We start from the raw sequence: 27640 nt of genomic DNA on the forward strand, positions 1-27640 counted from the left end.
TATTACCCAGGTATTAATATTTATTCGAAATTCACTAATTTTTTACAATATTACTATTACTTATAAATTATAATAATCAATATTTAACTCTATACGTTAAAGTATTTTATAATCTACCTAATGCTTTGATAACCTTGGCACATATCTACATCAGTGTTTTAGTACTTTTGCTCAGCATAATAGGCGTCATATAGACAGTATAATTAATAATATTATTGGCCAATATAGAGCTACAACGTACTTATTCTGATGTTCTTCTAAGCATCATATTGCAAACAATTGAGTGGCTTTGGGTAGGTATCAAACTCATTATCTTCCATTTAAGCTGCTCTTTCAACATATGCATTAGTATATTTAGTGTGGTAGTATTATCTGGAATGATGGGTCATGGGTGAAGCTTATAGAGATAGGTATTAATGTATGTACCTACCGTCGATATTGTTCTCGTTTAATCTAAACTGATCTATGATAATAAGTGTTTGAAATAAAACTATCATAACATAACATTTAACATTTTGTGGAAAGTTTATTTCAATTAATCAGTCGCTAATAAATAATGTACACGGTGATAATCAGATAGGTACACAAGAAGTTCTTATCAATATTAATTTTTTGCTAAATAACAGATTAGGTGATATTTTCAAATTAACACGTAGAATTTTTCACTACACAGTTCTAATTCACAAATTATTTAATGTTTTTTGAACATTGTAATTGACAAGTACATTATTTGTATTCATAAATTGTACGAGTTACTTGTTTTTTTTTTTTTTACACGTATGTTGATATTTTAGTTTTGTACAAAGTATAATAGTATATTAGGTATATAAATATTCTTAACAAGTGCCAATTTTATTTAATAGGTACACAGTTAAAAATTAAAACAGCGTTCTTATTTTAAAAATGTTCTTGTTTGATGTCTTAGCAAATTGAATACAATATTTTACTAATAATCATAAATATTTTTAAATTATAATTGCACGATTCAATATATATAAAAACACCAATATGATTTTGTAAGGGTTATTGTCTACAACTTTTATTTTCTAACTTTAAGATATGTACGTAAAAACCTTGTAATTAATATTTTATTGAAATATCTAAAATATAGTAATATGCAACGCACGCAACGATGATGTTGTGTATGAAGAAAGGAAAATGGGTACTAAAAAGAGTCGCTGATAGGTACATTAGTGACGTTACACCGGTGTAGAAAAATATTTTAAAAATTTCATCGTCAAAAATTGTTAAAAAAAAAAAAATTATACATAGGTAATATTATAATTATAATATTAATTATTAAATAATAAATATCATCACTAGCTGTACGATTTTAAAAACATATTAAATTTCGATTGAATACATTTTCGTGCAGACAAAATTATTTTTCCAGCAATGCCCTACTGAATTTCGTTATTTTTGTCCAGAAATTCTGTATTGGCTGATATTGTATTCGATGTAGGTACGGTATTTACAATGGTAAGCTTTAAAGTGTAGGTAATATCAGTGTATGGAAAATGTCAAGGAGCGTTCGAACGTGATGCGAATTATATTGTTCGTTTCAAAACGCAATATTAATATGAAGTAATAATAATGATAATATTATTATGCACATTGTAGATACTCGAACGATTTGAAATGATTCGCGTGCGGGTGGTAGGTAGGTTTAAGTTTAGCCTTCACAGAATTAAAATATATTGCGGTCCTTTCTTCGAAAAATGTCGATAGTCGATATACCTACCTACATAATGAATATTATTAATATTATACATATTGCGTAATGATAATTTAATAATTATTATGTTATTAAAATCGTTATGATATTATAGTGTTATTGTGTTTTAAAACCGAACATTCAAACTTTTGAAACTAGTCCAATTATCATAGTGGTTTCTCGATTTTACTCGTATTACAAAAACAACAACAACAGTAATAATAGTAATAATAATAATAATGATGATAATCTAAAACAGAATTTCCTTTAACTACTGCAATACAAGACTAGATATCAAACGTTAGGAAAACACATTATAAAGTTAATATTTTCACTCCTGCAGTTAGAAAAACCGCAATTAAAGTGGTTTGGTTCATATATCATATAATAATATGTTTCGTCGTGATTTTTACACGTTTATGTACGTAAGCTCAGTGGGTACGTGCGCGCACGAGTGCCGGAGGAAGAAAATCATTAATTATTGCTCTATGATATGCAAACACGTTCTGTGCCGGTGGACCAAGACAGTTTCACTTGGTAGTCCGTGTTCAGGATAAAGTCCGAAATGCAACCGACGAATCCTTTTCTGTATCTCTTTTCCGTAGACTTCTCCACGTCCTCCGTACCTCCTATGAATTCCAAAAAATCACAAACGGTTCAATGCGTTTTGGCTATACATATTATACCATAAGAATATTTAAAACAAAAAATGTGCTTGAACTGAAATGGTAGGGGGGAGTTACTGGAGGGCTCGTGAACTACTTTGTTTTCAAAAAGAAAAAGGCGACCCTCTTCTTAAAAAAATAAATATTTATATATATACCTTTCTAGTGATATCCTATTCAATGAAAAATTTAAATATTACTCGGGTACGTACATTTTTTTCCACACTTGTGTGCCCCTTTTAATTTTTCTTCAATTCAAGCACCATATATGTGTTTAATACGATCGTACTCAAGTATGTACTAAGTACTTTATTATAACCTATTATAGGAGTAATATTGTTGTATTATATTTTTTTATAGTTTATATTATTTATTTTTATAATATATTATTGGAGTATTGAACACTGTGTCACTGTACATTAATATTAATAAAATATGATAAACATATTATCTTTTACGTGGTATTAATATAATATTAAACCTACCTATACGCTCGTCTATATAGGTGCCTATATAATACCATTTGTACAAAAATATTTTACATATTTACATATTATATTTGTTAATTTTGTTGGAGAGAGTATATAGTGCACTAGGGAAAATGCTGTTAGTTTTATTTTTTCCAACTAAAAGTTTATGCATTAAGTATATTATATTATACACATGTAAATGCTTTTTTTTTGTTTTTGGCACCAAGATGGTTGTCGAGAAATGGGCAATATAAACAACTACCTACTACCTCCCTAACCAATTACTCGTTAGAAAAAAAGTGCTAAAAAGTTATTAGAATTTGAAAAAGTTTATAAGCAAACAATAACACGAATTGAAACTATGTACTTAATTAATTATTTCTGTAAAACTTCTGATTTGAATATTAACTTACATGATATTTTTTTTTGAATATAACAACAAAGATGAATACCTATTAGTGTTTGAATAAATATATTTAAATATTAAAACTAACTAATAATAATTATTGTACAAAAACAAAAAAGAAAACTTTTGTAGTTTTGACACTAATAAAAATTCAAATTATTATAGTTATTTGAAGTAATTTTTATTCTGTTTATCGTATACAACCGAAGTTTTGAGCTATGCATAATGCATTCAAAAGGCAATCTTTTAATGTATAAGTAATGATTTTTTAGTTTAAAAACCGAACGAGCATTTAAAAAAAAAACTGTTCTTTATCCAGAGGTTTAGTGATGAAAAATTGTAAATGTGACAAAAAATTATCTGAATTGTAAATAGTAAATACTATAAAATAATAATTATATCTTCTCTGGCTCGTACGTCACAACTATTACAATATATTGTATTAAATAATTTATAATAAACTATGTGTGAGGAGTGCTAAAAATTAGTGCCCAATTTATTTTGAAGAAAATTAAATTTACTTAATACTTTAATCCTGTAAAATTTCGTTGAATTAAAAACCGCACACTTTAGATAAAATACAGACATAACTGTGTTACAGTGTTGGGATTAGATAAGTACTTTTTTATCTAGATGAAGATAAAGATAACAGGACAAAAATGTATCTAGATAAAGATAAAAGATAACACAATTCATATTTATCTAGATAAAGATAAAAGATAAATACATTATTATCTAGATAAAAAAAAGATAAATTGTTTTAACACATTGAAAATTGAAATCCAAAACATTTTAAGAGTACACCTTTGATACTACTTAGTACTTCAATATCATATAAACACTGGCTATATGAGAAAATAATGTTAGCAGTAGACATTATTATTAATAAATAACTAAGGTATAACTGAAAAAAAATATTTTTTAAATTAAGTATAAATATCAAGAAAAAACTACATATTTTACACGACTTGTAACAAAATGTAATGCAGGTATAATATTTGATCACCGTGCCCCTAACGAAAATATCAATAATAAAATATAATACCTGTATAATAAATAACATTATTATGAACATAATTTTTTTTTTTACTCGACAATTCAAATTTAAAGTATTGGCTAGTTATCATAAAAATAAATTGACAATCAAAATGTGTATTATATTTTTTTGTATAGAGATGAATTATTTATCTAGATGAATGAATTTTTTATCTTAGATAATTATTTAGATAAAATGCAACTTTTTATCTAGATGAGATAAAAGATAACTAAATAATTATCTAGATAAATAGTCTCAACAACACTGACTGTGCATTTTTAGTAGGTAGGTTAAAACCACACATTTTTTGCGTTATTGTATCCAAAAATTGAAAATTTTATATTTACACTTTAAAATATATTATTTAAATTATAAGTTTCAGTCAGTTACTAACTGCTAATAATCAGCTCATTCGTTTTAATAACTATGGTAAAATTCTATATTTTTTTTACAATATGTTTCAATATCAATTTCATATTTTTTTGTAATCATACATCATTAAACGTCAAAGAATATCATTATTTTAAGCAACATTTTGTGATTTTACCAAATCTTTTTGTAACTCAGTAAAAGTTTTTGACATTCGGAATATGTTTCTGATCTGTAGATTAAAATTAATTTGTGGTTTCTGCAGTCTATTGGTCTTGTTTGATTCGAAATTATAAGTTTGTGGTATTGAATGCAATCTAAAATTTTTATTTGCATACTGACATACTGATATTGTGGCTCAAAAATGAAAATATTATTTTGTAAAGTAATTTAAGTTTTTTCTTATTTTTCTCGGAAATATTATGATAAAATTGTTATGCGAGCGTTGGAGGTTAATGTAGATATTTATAATAAGGTTCGAAATTGTATAAATATACAAATGGAGTTATTGATAAAATGTCGTGTTAATTAAAACCAATTATACGGAATATATTGAAATTATGTACCGAATTAAGTGAAATTTCGTCGTACTTAAAAAAAATTTAAATTAAACAAACTTGATAGATTATGATTAAAAACTTAATGAAAGTCAATATCGTGAAAAAGTCCTCATGGATCCTATACGAGTAATTTCTATAACATATATATACACATATATAATAATGTCCTCCGATATATCTGAATATTTTATTAAATAATGTTAGAAACAACCAGAATGGCTGCAGAGTATAAAATAAAATTGTGCACTATTATTCTGTGTGGTAGTGAATTTAATAAATTTATTAAAAAAATGTAATACTATTTTATAAAATAGTTAATTTTGGATTAAAACTAAAAAATCTATTGAAAGAGTTTTTGTATATAATATAATATTAGGCTTACCAAGAACAATATAAATTTGAGACTTAAGTTTTTCAGAAACATTTAGGTAAATTATGTTAATTTATTAATGTATAAGATGAGTAATTTTAGCTTACAAATTTTTAATAAGGTACCTATTGGCTATTAAATAAAACAAGACTTACCTAAATACAATCCTGTATTTGTGTTGAGCTGTTTTAAACGCCCTGTGGAGATCGTTATCATTTTTGTACCATTGTCTATAGTTAAAGCACTCAACCTTTCATCTCTGAAAAATAAAAAATAAACATTATTTTTTATAATATAGTTTATAAATTATGATATTAATTATTTAACGAGTACTGATTTATATGTACCAAAAATTATGTATTTTAAAGAGTTAATTTGCTCTAGATTTAACAATTATTAATTTAAGAGTTTTTATTTCAAATTAAAGAAAACAAAAATGTTATAGTTATTCAATTTTTACTATTATATTTAGAATATTTATATCATTGATTTATCTACAGACCACAATAGATGATATTGAATAAATGTATAAAATAATAATTTTATAATTTGTGGTATATTTAAATACACTACCTTAATTTATTTATAATAATTAGAAGTAAGTTTTGTTCAAAATCGTCTTATATAATATTATATAGAAATAAATTCTCTGTTTTATTAAGGTAATATCATGTAGGTGTCAAAAACATTTCTACAAACCTAGTAAATTTCATTCTGTGCCAATTGCCATCATTTATAGGTAATCCAGTGGTATTATATCTAAGTACTGTTTCACCACTTCCTAAATCGTAAGTAACTTCAATACGACCGTCTTGTAATCCCAAAGCTAAAAAGTCGGCCGATCTGTCTAACCGCCCGGTCCACAATATGAGTCCGGTAAGTGCAGTAGTCCGGAATCGCATATTTATATCCAAGTGTCCGTCAGTGATCCTAAAAATAAATCCATAATGTTTATGTATACTTAGTAACAAATGTACCTATTTTAGAGTTATGTAAATTGGATAATATTCTTAGATATAAAAACATTTATGAATAATATTACATTTTATGTGGATAATGAATTATTTTTAGTCTTATACCTCAGAACCAAAAAAATAATAACGATGGTTTTACTGTTAAAATACTAATTTACCACCTTATAGTTGGTCATGTTTTAGATTTACATGTTTAAACTTTATAATAATATTATGATCCATTCATTTAAAAAATGAAAATATTACATTTTTGTACTTACCATGAACTAAATTTAATTTTTTTTACAAAAAAAAAAAACACATGTATATTTTCGTCAGTATTGTCAAACGCTAGATTAAGCGTGAATATGTTTTTAATTTAAATTTGATTATAATACTTAGTACCTTCCTATAGGATACCATGTTGCGTTATTGTCAATTAGGAGGTATTTATACCACCCATTGAAAATATGTAAATGGAGAAGTAATATTCCTAAAACGAATTAGGTAGATGATTGTTGCTAGGTCTTAAAATTGATTGTAATATACTAGTATGTGCCTAATACTAATATGCCGTCAATTATTTTTCTCTTGACCGTCACAAAAAATTAACTATGATAACCATATTGTTAAAAATTTTATTTTTTAGCTATTTAATTATCCTAAAAAGCTGTAACAGTTAATTCTTATCAAATAGTTTTCGAATATAAGGTATATTATTCAAGTATGCATAAATATTATTACCTATGCCCAAACTCTCGTGGAGGGGGATAATTAACTATCCGGAACGATTTTTATATTTTATCGTTAGGGTACCTATATAAAATTATACATTTATGATTTTTATGATCTCGGCTCTGAAATTTAAATTCTCTAGATGCTTTTGAAAAAAAATAGGCTTTTAAAGATTCAAAATTTATCTATACCAACTACCAAGTTAGTCAACCTTGCCTACGTTTGTTAGTGGCTTATCCTTACGATTCCAAATAAATAATTACATTTTTTTTTTTTGTAGATTCATGGTTTATCGGTTCTAACTAATAGGTATCTGTGCCAATTAATGTCGTAACTCTAGTTTCGTTGATTCCGAATTATTTTTTGCCTCCCCCAAATTATAAATAAAAATATTATAGGTAATAATATTTTTCCAACCATTTAAGGCAAGACGTGTAAGTCACTGCAACAGTTATTTTCGTTAAATTATAATTAAAATGGATGTTTATAATGCAATACCTTTGTTGCACCTCGTGGCCGGTGTAATGCACGAAAGACGTGCCGTCGAACGACACCTGATCGCCGTCGGACGAGTTGCACCGTTTGTCGCATACACATTTGTACTTGTCGAATATTGGTACGCACTGCACCTCATCTCCACAAGGTTTGGCCACACATGGGTGAGGGCAGTTGGCTACGTTCGCCCCAGACAGTGCTCCACGGACGATTTGCAACGGTTTTTCGTTGATGGTCACCTGAACCGATACATGTTTGAAATTATTACAAATTGCTATACTACAACGACAATTATATTAATATAATAATAGTCTATATAATATATATACTATATATATAAATAGGTAGATGGGTCGAAATCTAACTTGTAACCTATAATTAGAATAGCTTCTTAGATTATAATATATAAATTACTGTATATGGGACATGGGTAATATGATCTAAGCATGGACCTATTGTCTCTAGTACGCAAAGTAAATTACTCAAAAACTAATTGTCGTTTGCATATCGCTCTTAAGATAATATACAAACATTTTCAAAAAAGCCATCTGCTATAACAGATTATAAAAAAAAAGCAGATTTTGTGTACACAGACACAAAAAAAAACACAATATTGTAAGATCAATACATTCACTGCTCCGCTCAGAATCTAAAAAGGGTGATTAGCATTTGAAAAAAATAAGTTGATATTTATTTTGTGTTATACCTATATAAGTATATATTTTGTAATTATAATAAGTGGCATTGTTGACTATAATTAGCATATTTTACAATGGCTTATAATTTTATTGTTCCGATAATATGTACAAGACTTGGCAGATATTCATAACTATGGTAGGTACCTATTATATTGTTAAAGCTCATTAAGTGTACCTGTAAGAAACGTTCATTCATTTTACAGAACAAAAAAACTGAACATGATTCAAAAATTTTCTCATAAATAGAAGAAATAGGCCATTTTGTTAAACAATAACTACCTAATTAATATTATTATACTTTTATCACCAAAACAAAAACCCACTACCACTACTATTTTTTATAGGCTCGATGGGAATAATAATGATATTCTTTTGTATGGCATCCTTATTTTATGTGAAAATCGAAATTGATAAACAACTGAAAATTACATAGTACCTACATGAATTGTCAATATCTTGGTCATACCAAAATCGGTTGATCATAATATACACCTCACCAATATTGGTGAATCAAATGTAATAAAAGCCATCTTATTACAACATATATTATATTATATACCAAATCACGTGAGTCTCATGGCATTTGCACAGTATGCAACAGTAACTACCCTATTGCAAACCATGGGGGATGTAATACCGATAAATGACTTCAACATCCTACCAGTTCTAAACACGCCCACATGTAACATTAACAACACTTCCACTTCACCAGTTACGCTAGTCGCTAATGTTATAATTCAATGACACTACACAGAACACAAAATAAAACAGCTGATGATTCTTCAGGACTCTAGTCAACATAGACAACATATTTTTTTAACCATCTAGATTTACTCAAATCTATATAATAATTGATCTCCTATTTGCCCTATACTGGCAACTATATCATTTATAAACGGATCAAATCGAAAAATAATAAATAATTGGTAGGTAGTACACTTAATACCTAAGACTCTAGTTTTGTCATAAATATGATTATCATATATAAGCACAGAACGCAAAAAGTTATCCCAAAATAGGGTTAAAAAAATGGTTGTGTCGTAGCTGTTTATCATTAAAAAAAACTGTGACAATAGTACCTAATTAAGATTTTAATCTAATTATAAAGTCCTCGACTCTAAAGAAATGATACAGTTCCCAGAATATAGTGCTAAGAGTATTTTTAATTGCTTTCATACACCGGGTTTGTAAATTGTTGATCGAGAAAGTTAATTAATCTAATTAAAAAGTAGTAGAAAATGAATTTTTGGATGTTACTTATACAGTAAACTACACGAAACTAAATGCATAGATTTTGAAAATGTAGTAAAAAAAAAAAAAAATAAATATATAGAAGTAGCAGTAAACTGAAAATGAAATTATAAAAATTCTTTGATAGGTATAAGAATATCAAATGTACAAGTTTATTACATAAAAAGGATTACAATATACAAACTCTTTTAGAATATTTTATATAAATTCAATATTCTATTGAATACTCAGTTATAAAAATATTTTATGATCAAAATGTCATGACAAAATAAAATATATTCATACAAGGTACATGTAACTTGGTATCATTTTATACTTTATATAGTTTCTGAAGTATTAAGATAAAAAAATTATATTTGATTTTAATTTAAAATAACTAAGTGCTTGTTGAAATGTAAATTGATTCAGTTCAATATATTGTGTTGAACACAGTCTTTCATCTATAAATCACTTCGAAATTACAAAATGGTCGGTGGCAACATCTGCAAGAATTGCGTACGTTATTTGAAGTATACCTACTTGAAAATTATACAATTCTCAAAAGCATGTGACCGTCATTTATAATATATTAGTATATTACCTATATATGACCAATACAAATTCAATTTTGAATTAACCGTGGACCTGCACTTGTATAGTAATGCACCAGAATTAATTAGATAGCATTTATTATTTCTGTTTAAAATAGAACAAAAAAATAATTACGATTTAAATACTTAAGAATTAATGCATTAATGTTTAATTCAAACATAGAGAAACTTAATCAACATTTCAATATACCTATTGTAAATATTTTACACGTATGATATAAGTTTTTAAATTAATTTAACATATGCTAGGTCATGCATTCAATGTCCATTGTCTGAAAACATTTTAAACAAACTTAAATAAATACGCCTTTTTAAGATTGTAATGTAAGTGTTAATGTATGGTTTGTAAAACAAAACTGTTTAGATCTTCATGCTCATCTCGATGAGCTAATTAATATTTTTTTATCTGAATTACTATAATAGTTAAATGTTATAAAATGATTTAAATTCGTGGGAAGATTAAGGATAATAATTATCATTTTAGTATAAGTCTAATCAATAATCTGTGAAATAATTTATAGAAAAAAATTAGTAAATGAGTTACGCTAGAAAATGTGTGCCACCACCGTAAATTTCGACCATGTTTGTAATCACTATTTTATGATCAACAAGGATACAGGAAAAAAAATTGAAATCGATGTTTTATAAAGGGTAAAAGAAGAATGGATATGGAGTGGTTTTGTGTTTGAAATGACTGTATGTAACAGTTGGTTGAAATACTTCAAAGATACAAACAAATTGAAAATACCCACAAAGTGAACAATGTATTTTTCAAGTTTTTCACGGCATTTTTGATAATAACTCTTTGATGAGTTTCTATAGAAAAATCATTAGCATCTCACTCAAATAAAAAAAATAGACGTCCATAAAATTTAGCATCACTAGTTCTTCAAACAAATATTTTTCTGTCATTATATCGAAACATTAGACTTTTGGACACATGCCTAGAACACAATACAACACGAGGAAGAGGGTGATTGATGCAAATGTAAAGAATGTGACAGGAGACAGGAAGAACATACATGTGCTGTAGAATGTGTCACGTTCAATTGTGTTTTACAATAAATTAAATTGTTTTTAAAAAAAATATGATTACTTTAATATGTTTTTTATATTCTAACCATTTGTTATGTTCAGTGGCGTGTCCAAAAATTTCAACGTGTAGGGGGAGATATGTTATAACTAATAATACATTTAGACGAATTGTAGTGGTAATACCAAAGACACAAATAAGCGGATTTATCGGACATTGTAGGAATATAACCACTAACTTCCTCCGTAGCACGCTACTGTAATGTTATCGGATTTCTAATAAGTGACGAATAAAAGCCATAAGTTCAAAGCTTATTGGTCATAGTATATAATAAAATGTTTTTATTGAATTTTGTGTCAGTGAGTCTTGGTGTATAATACAATTATGCGAGTTGCTAATTTTCAGCGTAAGAACATGGCAAATATTTTGAAACTAGTATTTTATCAAAAAAAAGGTCGAGCTGAAAGAGAATATTACTATATTAAATTGTAGATTATAAATTATATCCGCACTATTGATGCGTGAAGCATTCAACTAATGGATGATTAAGTTTCAATTTAGGGTTGAGTAATGAGTACTTATATAATTAATAATATATTAGAAAAAAATAATGGACTTAATAAATGTGCTTTTTTAAAGTCAACGACGCATGTTACCTGTCGATAAATCTTTATATAAAACTTAAAATATAATAATATCATTATATTTATACTGTTATACTAAAATTGTAAGTATTGTAAAATATGTGTAGGTTTTTATGATATAATAAACTGTAAAATTGTTAACTATAATAACGTTATTGGATCTAAAAAAATGTCCCAATATTTATGACAAACGTAATACTTCATTCTGATTAGCCACATCTGTCATCTTCATATTATGTACCTATCTATATAGTATAATGTGCAACACACAAAAATATATAATATGGTATACATTTTTAGATAGTCGCGTTCGACATATATCTTAACTATATTCACAAAGTTACTTATACAGATGTGTGCATATTATATAGGTTATACCCTAATATAATAATAAAAGGTAATATATAATATTATAATATTTTTTGAATAGGTAGGTACGAACTTTTTGTATGCAGCCTTTGAACGATGTCCGAATCTTGATTTGTGCCGGTACTGTGTCGAAGTCGGGTACACCTCCGATGTACATACTTAACGGTAATGATAGCTGTGTAAATGCACCCGGCGATAATACCTGGACCAAAGTGGTGAATTAAAATTGTAGATAAATATCTATGGTTTTATTAAAAACATTTTTATTAAAAATTATAATAACAAGTACATTTGTTTTGTTTGTTTTATTTATGTTCAAACAACTGACTCTCCACTAATAATAATGACTACCTACCTACTATAAATATTCCTGAAAATATTTTGCTTTATTTGATATTTTTTTGTATATATAATATATATGTTTATTGTTGTATAATTCATGAAGGAATACTCGAAAAACATTGATAGCGGTTGTAATAGTTCATTTTTTTTTTTATCAAACTTGAATTTTTTAATAGTTAATAAAAATAAATGACTTCTCATATATGCAAATACTGTAGGCCAGCGGTTCTCAAACTGTGCTCCGCGGAGCCCTAGGGCTCCGCGAGAGTAGTCTAGGGGCTCCGTGGCTCCCCGAGAATATCTGTATTAATCAAATTTAAATTATTAATATTAATTAAATAATTTTTATATATTCGTACTTTACAGAAAATAAAAATAAAAAGCAAATCATTTACAATTGCCATCATTTTTTATGAATTTTTGTTGTCTCATATAGACATTTCTGATTTTTGGGGCTCCGTATTTTTTTTAGGAATATATAAGGGCTCCGCGAACAAGAAAGTTTGAGAACCGCTGCTGTAGGCCACTGAGCTTGAAAACACCTGCCATTTAGTGTTTAACTTCAATTTAAAGTTTTTCATACTCGTAGTTATATCAATATATTAAAGTTATCTCATTTATTTTGTATAACCATACATTTCTAAGTTGATAAGTACTCAAGAAGTTCTTACTTGAACTTCTGGTTGATTGTCCACACGCATAACTGCTAATTTTCCTGTTCGTGATATCCGTAGTCTATGCCATTCTCCTAGAGAAACTGTCCACGGACTCCTGCCAAAGTACAAAATAAAATATTTTGTTATTTCTGTTATACCAAAATAGTAAGTCACTTAATGATAGAGTTTCTTTGATTTTTAGTTTTTGATCAGTGACATTCTGTCGTAAATGACATACATAATTTTTATATGAAGAGAGTAAAACATTAATTCCCAATCAGTGGAAAAATCTAACCCTTAAAAAAAAAATGCTTATACCGAGTAATATTATATACAATATTTAACTATATTAAAAAACGTCATCATACATTTCAAATATTATCCTTATAATTCAGGCGCATGGCCAAAGTCCATTCCAAAATTTACTTAAAATCATGTTTTACGGGTTATAGACTGAAATAATATAGCCTGAATCAGTGTATATCCAGTCCTATATAAATAATTAAAGTTGTTTGTGTAAAACAGGGAGCGTGTAATATAGTTTATGTTATTACGGTTTATGTTTATAATCCGTTCAGTTAGTTAGCCACCCACATATATGCATGAATAAACATTTCTAAAGATTATACTATAGATAAATCTACTTATATATACTCGTATAAACTTAATACTCTGAAGGACCAGTTATTACATAAACATATTTTACATTGGTTTCATAAAAAGAATAACAATTTCAACACATTTTTGTACGTGAAATGATGAAATGTATGTGCACACATAAGCAACAACTTTTTTTTAGAAAATATGATTTGCTCCGTAAAAATATAAAATAATAATTAAATCAAAGATAATATAAAGAAAATATAAAGATTGAATTAGTTTGTCAGTAGGTTTCTATATACATCACTTGCGCTTTAGCTGTTTGGGAGGATTTCCAGGGATAGTCAAGGAAGAGATACATAAGTGGGTTTCTGTGGTTTAAGAAGCGGTTATAGAATCTTTCGTAGAGTGTTTTAGCCACGTCTATAACAAAGGGTATGGAGAGGTCATAATGGAGTGTGTGATTGGAAACGTAATAAGGTGCTTTAGTGATTTGTCTTAGAATTTTGGATTATTATCCAGAGCTGTATACTATAGAAGTATAGACTCATATTGGTTTAATTAGCATTTTGTATATAAGAAGCTTGTTGTTCAGATCAAATGTTTAAAAGTCAGTAGGTGTCGCAGCTGGCGGCTATGATCATTGAGCGATACATGTTCGGACCGCATATGAAGAGCCTATGTGAGCCGATGGTCTAGGGTTAGTCCAAGATATTTGACGTTTTAAGAGTAGGGTAGAGGTTGAATATTGAGGAATAGTTGTGGACAGTCTCTGGAGCGTAGTGTGATGGTAGACTGGAGCGATTTCGTTTGGTTTAATTTCAGGCCACATTTTGTATACCATGAGGCTAGTAAGTCAAGTATGACTAGAATGTATTTGCATAAAAGAGGCAGCTATGTCTGAGTCAATGTGGCATGCAAGTAGTGCTTTGTCGTCTGGGAAGTCGGTTACCATTTTGTATTGAGTATTGGGTTGGTCTGCTGCGTAGATGTTAAAAAAGAGTGGTGCAATAATTGCACCTTGCGGGACATCGGCTTCTATTTTAGAAATATTTGAAAAGTTTTTCCTGAGCGCAAAGAGAAGTGGAGATCACAAAGATATGATTTTATAACTAGATAGTAGATAGAAGTATGTGGGATTAAAATCTTAGACCTAATGATATCTAATGAGTTAAGCAAATAATTCAATAATTCAATAATATAATTATTTTATCATATACTCTGTACTATACATTATAAATTTATATTATTCCTATATAAAATTAAATTAGAGATAAAAATGTCTTATAAAACATAATTAAAAACTAATTATGTTTTAATTAAATTTATAAATATAAAAAACTATCCAAACTTAATGTTTTTAAAACAATTTTCACTGATTTGTATCATTCAATTATATAAAAAAGTTTAAAATAGTTTCGTCAAATAATTATTACTATAGCAACCAATATTAAAGTTCTCTTTAAATTTTAATATAGATAGAAATATATTGTATTTTTATATACGAGGTAGTTATAAACTCTCAGCTCGTAGAAACATATCGAAGAGGGGTTGGTGAGTGAAGAAAGCAGGGACAGAGACCCTTTGTATAATATAGAAAAAATAAATTTATATATTTTATATTATATAAATATTATGTATGTCATGTGTTTCTGAATAATAATATCATATTTATATTTATTTATGAGATATGACTATTATAACTAATGTTTCATTCTATTGAGTAATACAATGGAAATGTATCAAATCTAATTGAAATATAATGTAATATTATACATTATAATACATTTTAGCTTAATGATATTTATAATAATTAAAATGCAGTTTCTATGTATTATTCGATAATTCCCAATTAAATTATATTCAAAATGTTATCATAACACATATTGAGTGAAGGATATAGTATCTTATGATGAACGTATATTGTTAATGATTTTATTAATTTATGGAGAATTTTGTATTAATAAAATACATGAAAAAATCTATGTGTGATTATTAGATAGACTAATAATGATCATAGTGTTTATTTATTTAGTTATTTTTGTATTGTTAAGTAAACTATAATTCATAATAAATTAGCATTGATTTCTTAGCTGATAATAATATGGGAAATTTGATATTTGGAAAACGCCATTTTTTTTTTATATTGTTTAATGGATTGAGTTATAAAAATAACTGATTTTCTTTCAAGAGTTAGGTTCATAAATAAATAATTTATTGCATATTTAAAAATGTATAATATTAATATTATCTTATCATAACAATAATATAATACCTAAAAGTGATTTATGGTTACACGGCGTAATAAATAGGCAATTTAACTACATCGCTGTGGGGGTACATTTTGTGACATTAAAATAAATATTTTTTTTTAATAGTAAATTTTATTTTATATTTTACCTTAACGATGCGGTTCCCGTGCCTAGATCGAATGTAAACTCTACGTGACCATCAATCATATAAACACTTATAAAATCAGCTGAACCATACTTTTGGTAACCTTCATATAGTATCAGTCCATCCATCGATTGACTTTTGAAAACAATATCCAGATCCAACCATGAAAGAGCCGAGTCACCCAGAGCGGGATGCCTCAGGTAACTGGAACCATTAAATGATGGTACCTGAAACATTTACAAATATAAATGTTAATTGTAATATTTTTATTATTAATAGTTAATACAATAAAGACAATGCCATCATTTCGATTGACTTTCATCAGATTTATTGGTGTTATCAATAATCTTATTATGTATTAAATAAAATAATTGTTTAGATGTTTAATGAATGATATTATGTAATTCTATAATACTGAGTGTAGGCACTAACATTGATTTCGTTTTCAAATATCAACAGTAGATACTTGGTAGTAATATTCAATTTATCAACAAACAAAATGACTAAAAATTGAAATCAAATATTGAGTTGTCATGTAGGCCACTGCCTGTCTTAGGTGTATTTAGGTGTATGCGATTATATTAGCAATTATTTGCAATCATAAGCATATTTTTTTATAGACGTGAATATTTGATTGACAATGTAAGTGTAATAAATTAGTGTAGTATATCTACTTTTATACCTGTTATATGCCATCTAAAGCAATTATTAGAGTTTGAATTGGAAAAAAATACCAGCTTTACATTAAAATATATTTTATATACCTACTCTTATTGGTATGGGAGTAGGTATGCATAGTGACAACTGACAATTTGTTAATTTCAGTATCGTAATTCAAATTTAATTTATATTTTTAAATACAATTAGAGATTATTTTGTTTTAAGTGATATATTTCATTAAAATTTATCGTTTGTGTTTATCGCGTTTGAAGTTTGGTGTTAAGAGGACGCTACACCCGCATGTGTTGTCTCCGTCTTACAAGTGCGTAACATTGCAAAAACTGTTTCGCGCGGGAAAGAACCAGGAAGGCTACAGTTATAACTAAGAAACGAAATTTTCACCACATAATAAGGAGAACATTTACTGTGCAACGTTGTTTTCAATTTTTCGATATCACAAATAGAAAAAAAAGTTCTTATTGTTTCAAAATTCATTATTATTGCGTTTTTCAAAATCGAATAACTTTTTTTTCAGTTCTAATATCAAAAAAATAAAAACAACGTTGCACAGTCGAAATTCCCTTTTATCTGTGGTGAGAATTTCGTTTCTTAGTTATGACTGTAGCCTTTTCGGTTCTTTCCCGCGCTAAACAGTTTTTGCAATGTTACGTACTTGTAAGACGGAGACAACACATGCGGGCGTAGCGTCCTCTTAAGAGTGGTTAGTGAATATAAATTAAGTGAATATTGGTTGAAACATTTTATTATGTCTTAGCCAAGGGCGGATAAGCCTACCAGGCTACCGGGCGTTTCCCGATGGGCCCCCCTTCGTATTTCGGTAAAGGGGGTCTTTAATATCACGTATTATTAATTTTTTTTTCATGTGGGGGGCCCCTTTTTAAAATTTTCCGGTAGGCCAAAAATGGCCTATCTGCCCATGGTCTTAGTCCTTCTTGAATAGTTGGTGTAACAAAACTTAAGTTTATACATATAGTTCTACGTCTACCTAGTCGATAACATCTTCGCAAGGTTACGGGTCTAATGAAATAGGTAATTTTTTATGTTGAAACAACTGTTACATTGGATAAAAACTACAATTCCGGAATGGTTAAATCATATTATGAACCTAAAAGTCAATAAAAGAAAGGAAAATCGTCGTCGAATTTGTAAATCAGCTAAAATTATATTAAAATATATTTGAAGCATGATAGTTGATCATATTATATGGCTCATTTTACAGAATGATCAAATTTTTAAAACTTATTGACGACCAAATTTCTCGAGATTGGTTTGTTATAGTGTAAATAGCAAATATTATTATTTTATATATTGTCGAAAATGTTAAATCTTACATTTCAGATTTCGATGATAGCTAAGTATAGTGTTGTCGTAGGTATCTTATGATTATTTTTAGTTACTTGAAAAATCATCATAGCATGTGCAATATCTTTTGAAAAGAATAGATAGTCCACAAATATATACTTTGTATATGAATGGGCATAAAAGTGAGTCTTCTGTTATTTACGATTTATTTAAATATTGATAATAATTCAATGAATTATCGTCCATTATAATATAATAACAATACTAATTCCAAACGTTAACGTTTGTTTCAAACCAGTTAATTTCCATTTTGCCAAGGATTCTATTTAATATTTTAGTATGAATTATATGTGTATCACCACGATAGGATTAAATTTACTAATACCGTCTATCACCATATCTGCTACTGATTTCGCATAATTCAGTTAAACGTTGTTACAACAGTTATATAGAATGAATTCAGATCTAACTTTAGTTCGACAGGTAGAAACATGAATACATTTCACGTTTTACGTGTTTATCGTATTTTTAAGTTTTTACTTTGATGTAACAATATAATGAAATGACTATTTTCCTTTGTTATTGTTTGTTTTAAGTTCCATTTAGTTTTATGTGCAAAGATACGGATTCTTTGCAACTTCAAACAATAGCGGAATAACACGGCGTAGTGACGTCGAGACGCCGACCAATGTTCGGACCGGTAGTTCGCGTTAGACGCCACGTCCAGACACTGCAGGGAAAAGTACTTTTATAGAGTATTTAATCTAGGGAATTAATAATGGCACATAAAATAAGTAATCAAGAGAGTGAAATTTTTCAGAAAAACAACCGTAACATATCATAAGTAATTAATAATATTGTACAAAGTTGAGTGTTGACTTATAACCTGTACACGTTTACTCAATAGTCATTACAATGAAATATTGTTTAATAATGAACTCCTTAAAATCGATATTTATTATTTTGACGAAAAAACCAATAATGTTGGATTTGGTAACATTAGTTATAAATTATATGTATATATACCAAACGAATATTATGTATATATATATATTTTTTTTTTTATTATTAAAGGCTTCAAATACAAATGTTTATTATGTATATTGTGTACGTAAAAACTATTATAAATTAATAATTTAAATTTAAAATTACGACATCTCGTAATGCCACGGTGTTGGCGGCACTTAAAATGGTTTCGAGTTAAATAAAGTATCTAGAGCCTAGAATTTTGAAGTACATACATATTATGGTCAGCAAATGTTTAGGTACAATATTAAAAAAAATGTTATGTAAAAAAATAAAATCGTTATGAAGGGTACCGTAATGCTGGAATAACGTCAAGTTTCACCCAATATTAGCGATTGGAATTCTGAACTTCTTTGTAATGTACAAAACAATTTATCATGGTTACATTTCGTTACTAAATCTTGTGAAAGCACAACAATTCCAAACTTGGAGTGCTGGCGTGACGTATGCCTTTAAAATACCAGCAAATTCTTTTGCTAATTAAAATGGAAACTTTGTTCAAAATTTAGTAACCATGTGAGATTATATATTCATTTTAAATATCTTCTGAAATATTTATAATAAATTCATACCTGATAGAGTTTTCATAAAACCAGCCATCGCTATAAATTTCAAAGTAAGCAGGATAATAATAAAAACAAATAAAAAATAAATAGGATAAACAATATTATACGTAGATACCTATACTTTCATGGTAATAACACAAACTCTGCTTACTGAAGCACAATGAGGTAGAATTCAAATTAATTGTGTAGGAGATGAATATTTAAGTATAATAAATTTTGAAAACTTACCTCAAATATTTTGATAACTATTTATTGCTTTTAGACATTAAGTATTCGTCGCTTTTCCGGTCAAAAAGGGTACTGTATAGATGTATAGTATATAACCAAGAATACAATTATTTAAGTTAATTAAAATATACTCGGTCGGGTGTTATAATACTTAATACCTAGTTATTACGCCCGAAAAATTGAATAAAAATAAGTTATTGTATCTAAGTCACTTTCGACTGGGTGCCTGGTAAATATTGTTTACCTTACAGTCGGTATTGTCTTATTTTGAGGCCGGTCGTAAATTAACCGAAATGATGTGAAAATAAATTATTGCTATGTTTTTCAAGGCGATTATGGACCAAATATAAAATAATAAAAATATTTTGTGATAGGTACTGTAGATATAATAGCCATGGTAAATAGTTATTCAATATGTTAATATTCGTATAAACATTTCCGCGGTGCCTTCTGGCATACCATTCAGTGTTTTTTTATATATATATATATAATTAGGGTTTTCATCTTTAAATTTTTATTTAGGTAGTTTTTTTTTCTCACGTTATTTTTGTCGTGACACACACAAATGCACATGGAAACCCTTGTATATTTAATTCCCTTTATAATTAGTGCACGTGTTTGCATAGTGAAACGCATTATTTAATTATTTACAGTTAGTCGAAGAACAAACAATAGTGATTATAATATAAAATAACAATAGTACAATCGCAATGTATCATAATGATACATTATAAATTGTTCATGTAGTCGGACACTTGTCTCGGACCACGTTGATAGAACAAAAATAATTTTTTTACTCTCTGGAAAATATGCACAAGTCGCGGTCGTACAGAAGTAGCGTGCATACGATTACTATTTATATTATTTCGAATCGTCGAGTGGTCGTGCGCCGATTGTGTGCAGGGCGTGATGGAGTGTGATTTAAAAAATGAGAACAGCTGTGTCGGTATATTTCGCGAATTTACGCCTGGAGACCAATAAAGTTTCAAGGCGTAAACTCGTGTCGCGCAAACATGAATAATAATGATATCTAGGTTTATTTTTTACACAGCGTAACAACCATTTTTTGGATAGTTTTAGTGACTTTGGAAAAAAAAATGTCCGTCAAACGCAAAAAAAAGTTCTATTTATTATTTTTGAAGTCTTTATTATACATTTTTGTCATATATTCGCTAACATATTATAATACTCGTAGTTTAAATTTACGTAAATATGTACAATTTCCGTGCATAACATCGAAAATGGTAAAATTGATATTATTATAGACTGTAAAAGTGCAGTAGAGTATACTAAGTGAGCCATGGAAACACTTAAATTAAGAAAGAGCCTAGGAATATAGTTAAAATAAAAAATATAATATGTAGAGTTATGTATACATAGTATTTAAGTATACCATAATACTATATAATATAGATTATAGGTATATAAATTATATAAAATAATATATTTAGTCAATATGCTTTAAACGTCGGCATATTATATGTTTAACATTAAAAAATAATAATTTTTTTAGGTATTAAAGAGGTCAAAATAATTTGTCAGAAGATAAAAATCTTGTAAAAAAATTCACTACAATTATAATACTATATTGGACAGTGTACATTATAAAATTGTGTAAAATGTTATAAATCTGTTGTAATCGTATCACGAAACGGAGGATTTTAGGCGCTCTAAATTCGAACGAGTCCCCTATATATACTACCCTCCAGTCGGCCGACTTGAGGGGTAAAAGTCGTGAAAACACATCGGGTCGCAGCCAACACCGACCGCCGACCGCCAAACGCCCACTGACCTCTGCCGCGTATAACCGCGATGCCACCACCACCACCACCGCCGCCAACGATGTTATTTATTATCGTCATATATTATAATAAAATACAAACAAGGCGCAGGTATTATACGCGCGTATACCGGCGCGGTGGCATTTCCGCCCTTGCATACGAATAACGACGACAATGGTATATTGTATAGGTACCGATAATGTTCGTTGGATAGTATGTTTACCTGAAATATGTACGTATATTCAATAGCGTCCCGACTAGAAAATAGAATTAGTTTGTGTGTATAATTATCGACTGTAATACGCGGTGTATAGGGTGAAGATTCACCGAGCATAATATACTCATACAAAATTTTTGTTTTATAATAATGCATTTATTCAAATTATGATTTTTGGAATTTTTAAGTTCATGCACTTAAAGAGCACATTATAAAATTCTTAAGATTTTTTGAATTATTGAAGGAGTATTCCACAAACTTCTGTTTTTCGAAGAAAGAGTCCCTTTCCCTTTTTACTGTACATTTTTTAGTATATAATTTGTTTTTTGAACATTTTGATATACCAATCTAGTTTAAAATTCTCAGTTATTAAAATATTTATATACATTTTTATTTATATTCCTTAAAATGGATTTAAAAAAATATAAAGTAGGTAGATGTGATATTGGAACTAGTATTTAAAATTTATCTACTTCAATCCCTTAAAATTTTTTTTTTATTGAGATTTCAACCAAACATTATAAATATCTCAACAATTAAAAAAAAAAAAAAATTATAAATGTCGTTAGATATATATATATTAATGACTACACTTTTGAAAAGTGATACTGATAGTGATAAGTGTCATTCGGATTAATGGTAATATACATTATTTTTATGGAGAAACATTATACAATAAAGTACAATATATCTATTTTTAAATATTTAGTGATTTTCGCCATTTTGTATTGCCGTCATTAACTTAAGAGAGAGCGAACTTAGTGAGTTCAACAGATCGTTTTACTGAAATACTAAACAAACGCTTGGGTAAAACTGTAAAAGGTTTATTTGTCTTGATTTTCCGATGTTTGTAAGACCACACATGTGTGTATTTAGAAAATTCTTTTACGGAAATGATTAAGTCACTTACCAAAAAGTTAATAATAATAATAGTAATAGTAATAATAATAGTATGATTAATAAATGCTTGTTCAAAGTATTCCACAGAAAGTTCTTTCGTTAAGCGATTTTTTTTTTTTATTAAAATGGCAATAAATTGTGAAAAGCTCAATGTTTCTATACGAAGTACCTACTCGTAGATCATTGTAAATCTTTATTTGGTTTTAAGGATTGGTAATTAAGTGTCATACCCGGCTTTGTGTCATGCGTGAACATAATTCAACCACTTATTTTGTATCATACGGACAACGTATTTGTACCCTTTTCAAACGATATTGTTTTTATCATCAGCTGGTTTAGATAAATAAATACATAAAAATAAATAATATTTTATAGGTAATATGGTTAGGTTAGGTTAATTTAGGTTAATTAATCTAATATTCTTCGTTCATCGCTTCGTCGTGCAATATTTATATTTGCCACATCTACAGACCACGGGGCGTTTGCGCAGAATACGTGTTTGGCATCACTGATTATTGATCGTCTGGATCGCGAAAAACAACAACTGTTCATGGATGGTACAACGGCTACAACAGCTGTGGCTCTTATTTAGGGCAGCAAATCATCGGCAAGAAGACGCGTCGTAATAGAAAAAACATCTAAACCACATATAAACCGCATTTAAACCATGCCTAAACCACGGTCACGTCATCGCGGTCGTCGTCTTCTGCTCGGTTGTCATTAATCTCCACGAGGGGACCCGACGGGTTTTCCCGTAATATATATGCCCCACGACAGCATGTCATTACGCCGTCGTGCGAAAAAAATATAATTTTAATTCTGAAATTTGTTCTGACGTGTGATAATGATTTTGTCGTGCTGGCGACGACTGACGATGGCATGACGGGTCGTATGTTCAAGCCTTTCCTAGGAGTCCACTACACCGAGACGGAACCAATTTTTCTTGAACACGATTACGATGCAGATAAAATTACTATAATTCTTCTTTTTAAATCTTATTTGAAAATTGTGCATTTCGTTTAAATATATATATATATTTTTTTTGTGAAACATCCGAAATAGTATTGTCCATATGGGTAGTTAACGCGTTTTGATGTTTTTGTTATACTTTGAAATAGATTCCTTGTATAGGAAATGGTGCATAATATTTGTGTACTAGTTTTGACACTGAGATTCTCCCCCTCCCACAAAAAATGAATATTCTATTTTTTTGCTACCACTAAATCTAAATTTTATGTAGGTACACGCTATTGATTATCATTCAAAATAAATACTAGTACTTAACACGATACTTAAATGAAACGCAGAGCACAGATATGGAAGTCTAAACTGTTATAAAAACGGCTTTATTAGTTTAAACTTTCAATAAATCAAATTTGAAAATGCATAGGTATATTTAATATGTATTTATTATTATATTATCCAAACAATATAGGAAAATATGTCTGATGACAGTAGTGTGTTTTTCGTTTTAAATGATATTATATGAATTTAGATATGGAATAGAATAATTATTTAAATCCTTTTTAATGGAACTCTTAATAATAATTAGCTATCAATCTTCAGGTTGAGTCAGGTTATCAGTAGATACTAATAGAAGCGTAGCCAAGAGTGGTTTTGGGAAGTTAAATCACCCTCCCCCTTCCATTGACATTTTCTCCTGATAAATGTATTATTTATATACGAAACTCTAACTGGTAAAGTTGTATTTATATAATTTTTTAGTTGTTTTGTAATTATTGATTTCAGTTAATTTCCTTTAAATTATTTACGAGCGCCTTTCATTCGTTGGTTCATTATTTTAATGTTAACTATTTTAACTATATTATTCAAGAATAATAGTTTATATTTGAATAATTAAAATGGGATCGATAAACATACGAAGGGTGAGAAAATCTCCCTACCAGTATAATCTACTCGCTTCACCCGACGACCGATTTGTCATTAACCCAGGGTCTAGAGCGCGGATTTTTAAACACTAATAAATAATAAAATAATATGCAATATAATATTCAGTCAAAATCGTGAAGATATTCAATAAATATCTTAGGCAAAACAATTTTAAATTGAGTAATACGATGAAAAAGTACAACTTTTATTTAATAATAATTATTTTTAACATATAAATTAACGAGGTATTAAAATAATTTAAAACAAATTAAATAACTTATAATTTTAAATCTAATTAATACAATTATCTTTATCTCAATATCATTAAGTATTTAAGTGCCAACATTTATTCATGAATTTTATACTTAACAAAATATTATTTTATATCTTTTTTTTTAAATGTTCGCTTCAATGTGTATTATATTTTTAATTAAGTTAATATTTCATCTGCGGTAACTATCGAATAAACAAAAAAAAAAAAAAAAATGTTAAGCTTTGAACTATTATGATTTATTAAGATTACAACTAACGAAAATTCAAAAATTGTGGAAAGGAATAAAGACATACAATTGCATAAAACTCCACGCTTTAATTATTACTTGTAAAAAAAAAACGCATTGCCACTGTCGTGATGGCGTCTTTCTCTATTTTTGTTTTGTCATATTGACCTAATTTTACATACCAGCTTCTTATTTTATATGTTACTTAACCTTTTTATATGATTAAATTGTTATTCTTATACATACGCAATAACTAAATTCAGGGTACTGCAATATAGTTGTAAGTATGCCACCAGCGAGACGTGGCCCGTGGGTGTTTGAAATATTTGTGAAATCGATTCCCAACGATGTGCCGAACATCGGTATAATATATTATTATATGAACGGCACGTGGTGTGACGCGAAACACGTAAAATGTGAGTGTACGAAAGAACGATGATGTTAAATGAGCGCATTCAAACCGCATGGGACAGATAAAGTTTATAAAAATCATAACAATCGAGTTGCATTCCAGATTTATTTTTCTTGCGACCGATGAAATTATTAATGACTAAAATGTTATGGATTTTTTTTTTACTTTATCATAAATCTCTTTAAAATTCTAAACCAGTAACGGTAAGAACATATAAAAAAATAAATAGCAAGAAAGACGTAATCGTAATCGATACACAAATTATAGTAATAATAAATAATAATACAAGGCTTGAATTCGTTGACAAATTAACATGTTAACCGAAAATGTGAATTTTCTTAAAAAAATTATTACACATAAAAGGTGTATTTATAGTTTTGTTACTCGTTGCTGCACTAGGATAAATAAAACCGAGATAGTCTTACTTATTACCGAAGAAGTTAAATATTAATATTATTATTATATTTAACTTTTGATCATTTATAGTTTAAGGCACTGGTTAGTGATTAGGAATTCATATCTATTAGAAAAAAAATGACAGCAGCGTCAGTGTTGTGGTACGTCCTATACCCAGGACTGGATTGGCCTCAATGAGTTACCGAACAAAAGTAAGGGGTCCGCTAAAATGTTGGGCCGTTGACCATGTTAAGATGAGTTAAAAGTTGAAAAAATGGAGACGAGATGTTGAACTTTCAAAGACTATGGATGTGGGTTGTTGTTATTAAGTTTATGAGTGGGCCTATTATAGAGTACGGAAAACTCGGTGGGGCCGGATTAGATAAAAATCCGGCCATGGCATTCCTGTTACACGATACGACTAGTTGTACAACCCGTCCAAATAGAAAACTAATTTTGCCATCGACGTGACGTCATGTTGAGTTGTGCACCAATAATTATCTACCAGGCCTCGAAATGGAAAACTTTAAAAATATTTTACTCACGCGCGTTGGCTAGCGGGCGGGTAACCTTGTGATAATTTCCTCGGTCGTTCAGTCTGCAGTCTCGGGAAAACGCCATCTCCGCCATGGTTTTAAACTGTTTTCGCAGTGACGTTGGCGAGTGCATAAACTCATCGGTGTGCTTAATAAATTGTCGTCGTGCAGAGCGATGGTATCTGATCGGCAAACGAGTTTAGTGTACGCGTACGTTTGCAAGCATAAACACACTTCCGGCCCGACGAAACGCGTCACCCGCTTCCGGAGCGCGGTGCTTCGAGATATTACGCTCATCGGTCACTCCGCGTGTTGTTATTCACTGCAGGTCCCTCTCTCGGTGATCATCATGGTAAGGACGCTATAAGAGGTGTCCAAACAACATTTTCAGACATTTTAGAGAACCCACCCTTACTATTTTTTCTGAAGCGAAACGTACGGTAGGTACGTTAAGTACATGATATCTTAGCATTTTCATGAGAATGCTCGAGATATTAGATATTACGATTTATCTTTTTGATATTTTGTTAATAATTAGATGATGTGATTTAAAAAAAATATGTATTGCCAGCCAGCTAGTGGCCAGCTGATTTATAAACTTCGGCCATAGGTCATTACTCGTAACCATGGTTCTATACGTCATTATAGCATGTAACACAGAACATACTACAGATAATGGAATTATTTAACGTTTACACTTAGTCGACAGTGGAGTTTTTTCGTTATTTATTTACTCTTGGATTTGTTGTAATATTACTGATAAGTGTAATATTATAATACATTATAATTAGTAACCATGCACTTCCGGGAATTGTTCACAATACATTATAGTTATTTCATTCGTGCACGTTT

At 28.6% G+C, this 27640-nt stretch overlaps 1 protein-coding gene across 2 annotated transcripts in view; it reads right to left on the reverse strand.

Annotated features, from left to right (window-relative positions):
* Positions 1–501: 501 nt before the first annotated feature.
* The window catches only part of SP2353 (EGF like, fibronectin type III and laminin G domains protein pikachurin), a 79654-nt gene continuing 52515 nt past the window's right edge, over positions 502–27640 (reverse strand). For both annotated transcript variants that reach the window (XM_089220176.1, XM_089220175.1), the window contains 7 exons: positions 16357–16580; positions 13372–13471; positions 12432–12560; positions 7777–8012; positions 6290–6520; positions 5746–5849; positions 502–2343 (listed from right to left, as the gene is read on the reverse strand). In XM_089220176.1, coding sequence (XP_089076302.1) covers positions 2201–2343; positions 5746–5849; positions 6290–6520; positions 7777–8012; positions 12432–12560; positions 13372–13471; positions 16357–16580 — 1167 coding nt within the window. In that variant the 3' untranslated portion in view covers positions 502–2200. The remainder of the gene's footprint in view (positions 2344–5745; positions 5850–6289; positions 6521–7776; positions 8013–12431; positions 12561–13371; positions 13472–16356; positions 16581–27640) is intronic.

The sequence above is a fragment of the Diuraphis noxia genome, unplaced genomic scaffold, assembly GCF_037042655.1.
Source record: "Diuraphis noxia isolate RWA-SAM2 unplaced genomic scaffold, SU_Dnox_SAM2 contig0002, whole genome shotgun sequence".
NCBI classification, from domain to species: domain Eukaryota; kingdom Metazoa; phylum Arthropoda; class Insecta; order Hemiptera; family Aphididae; genus Diuraphis; species Diuraphis noxia.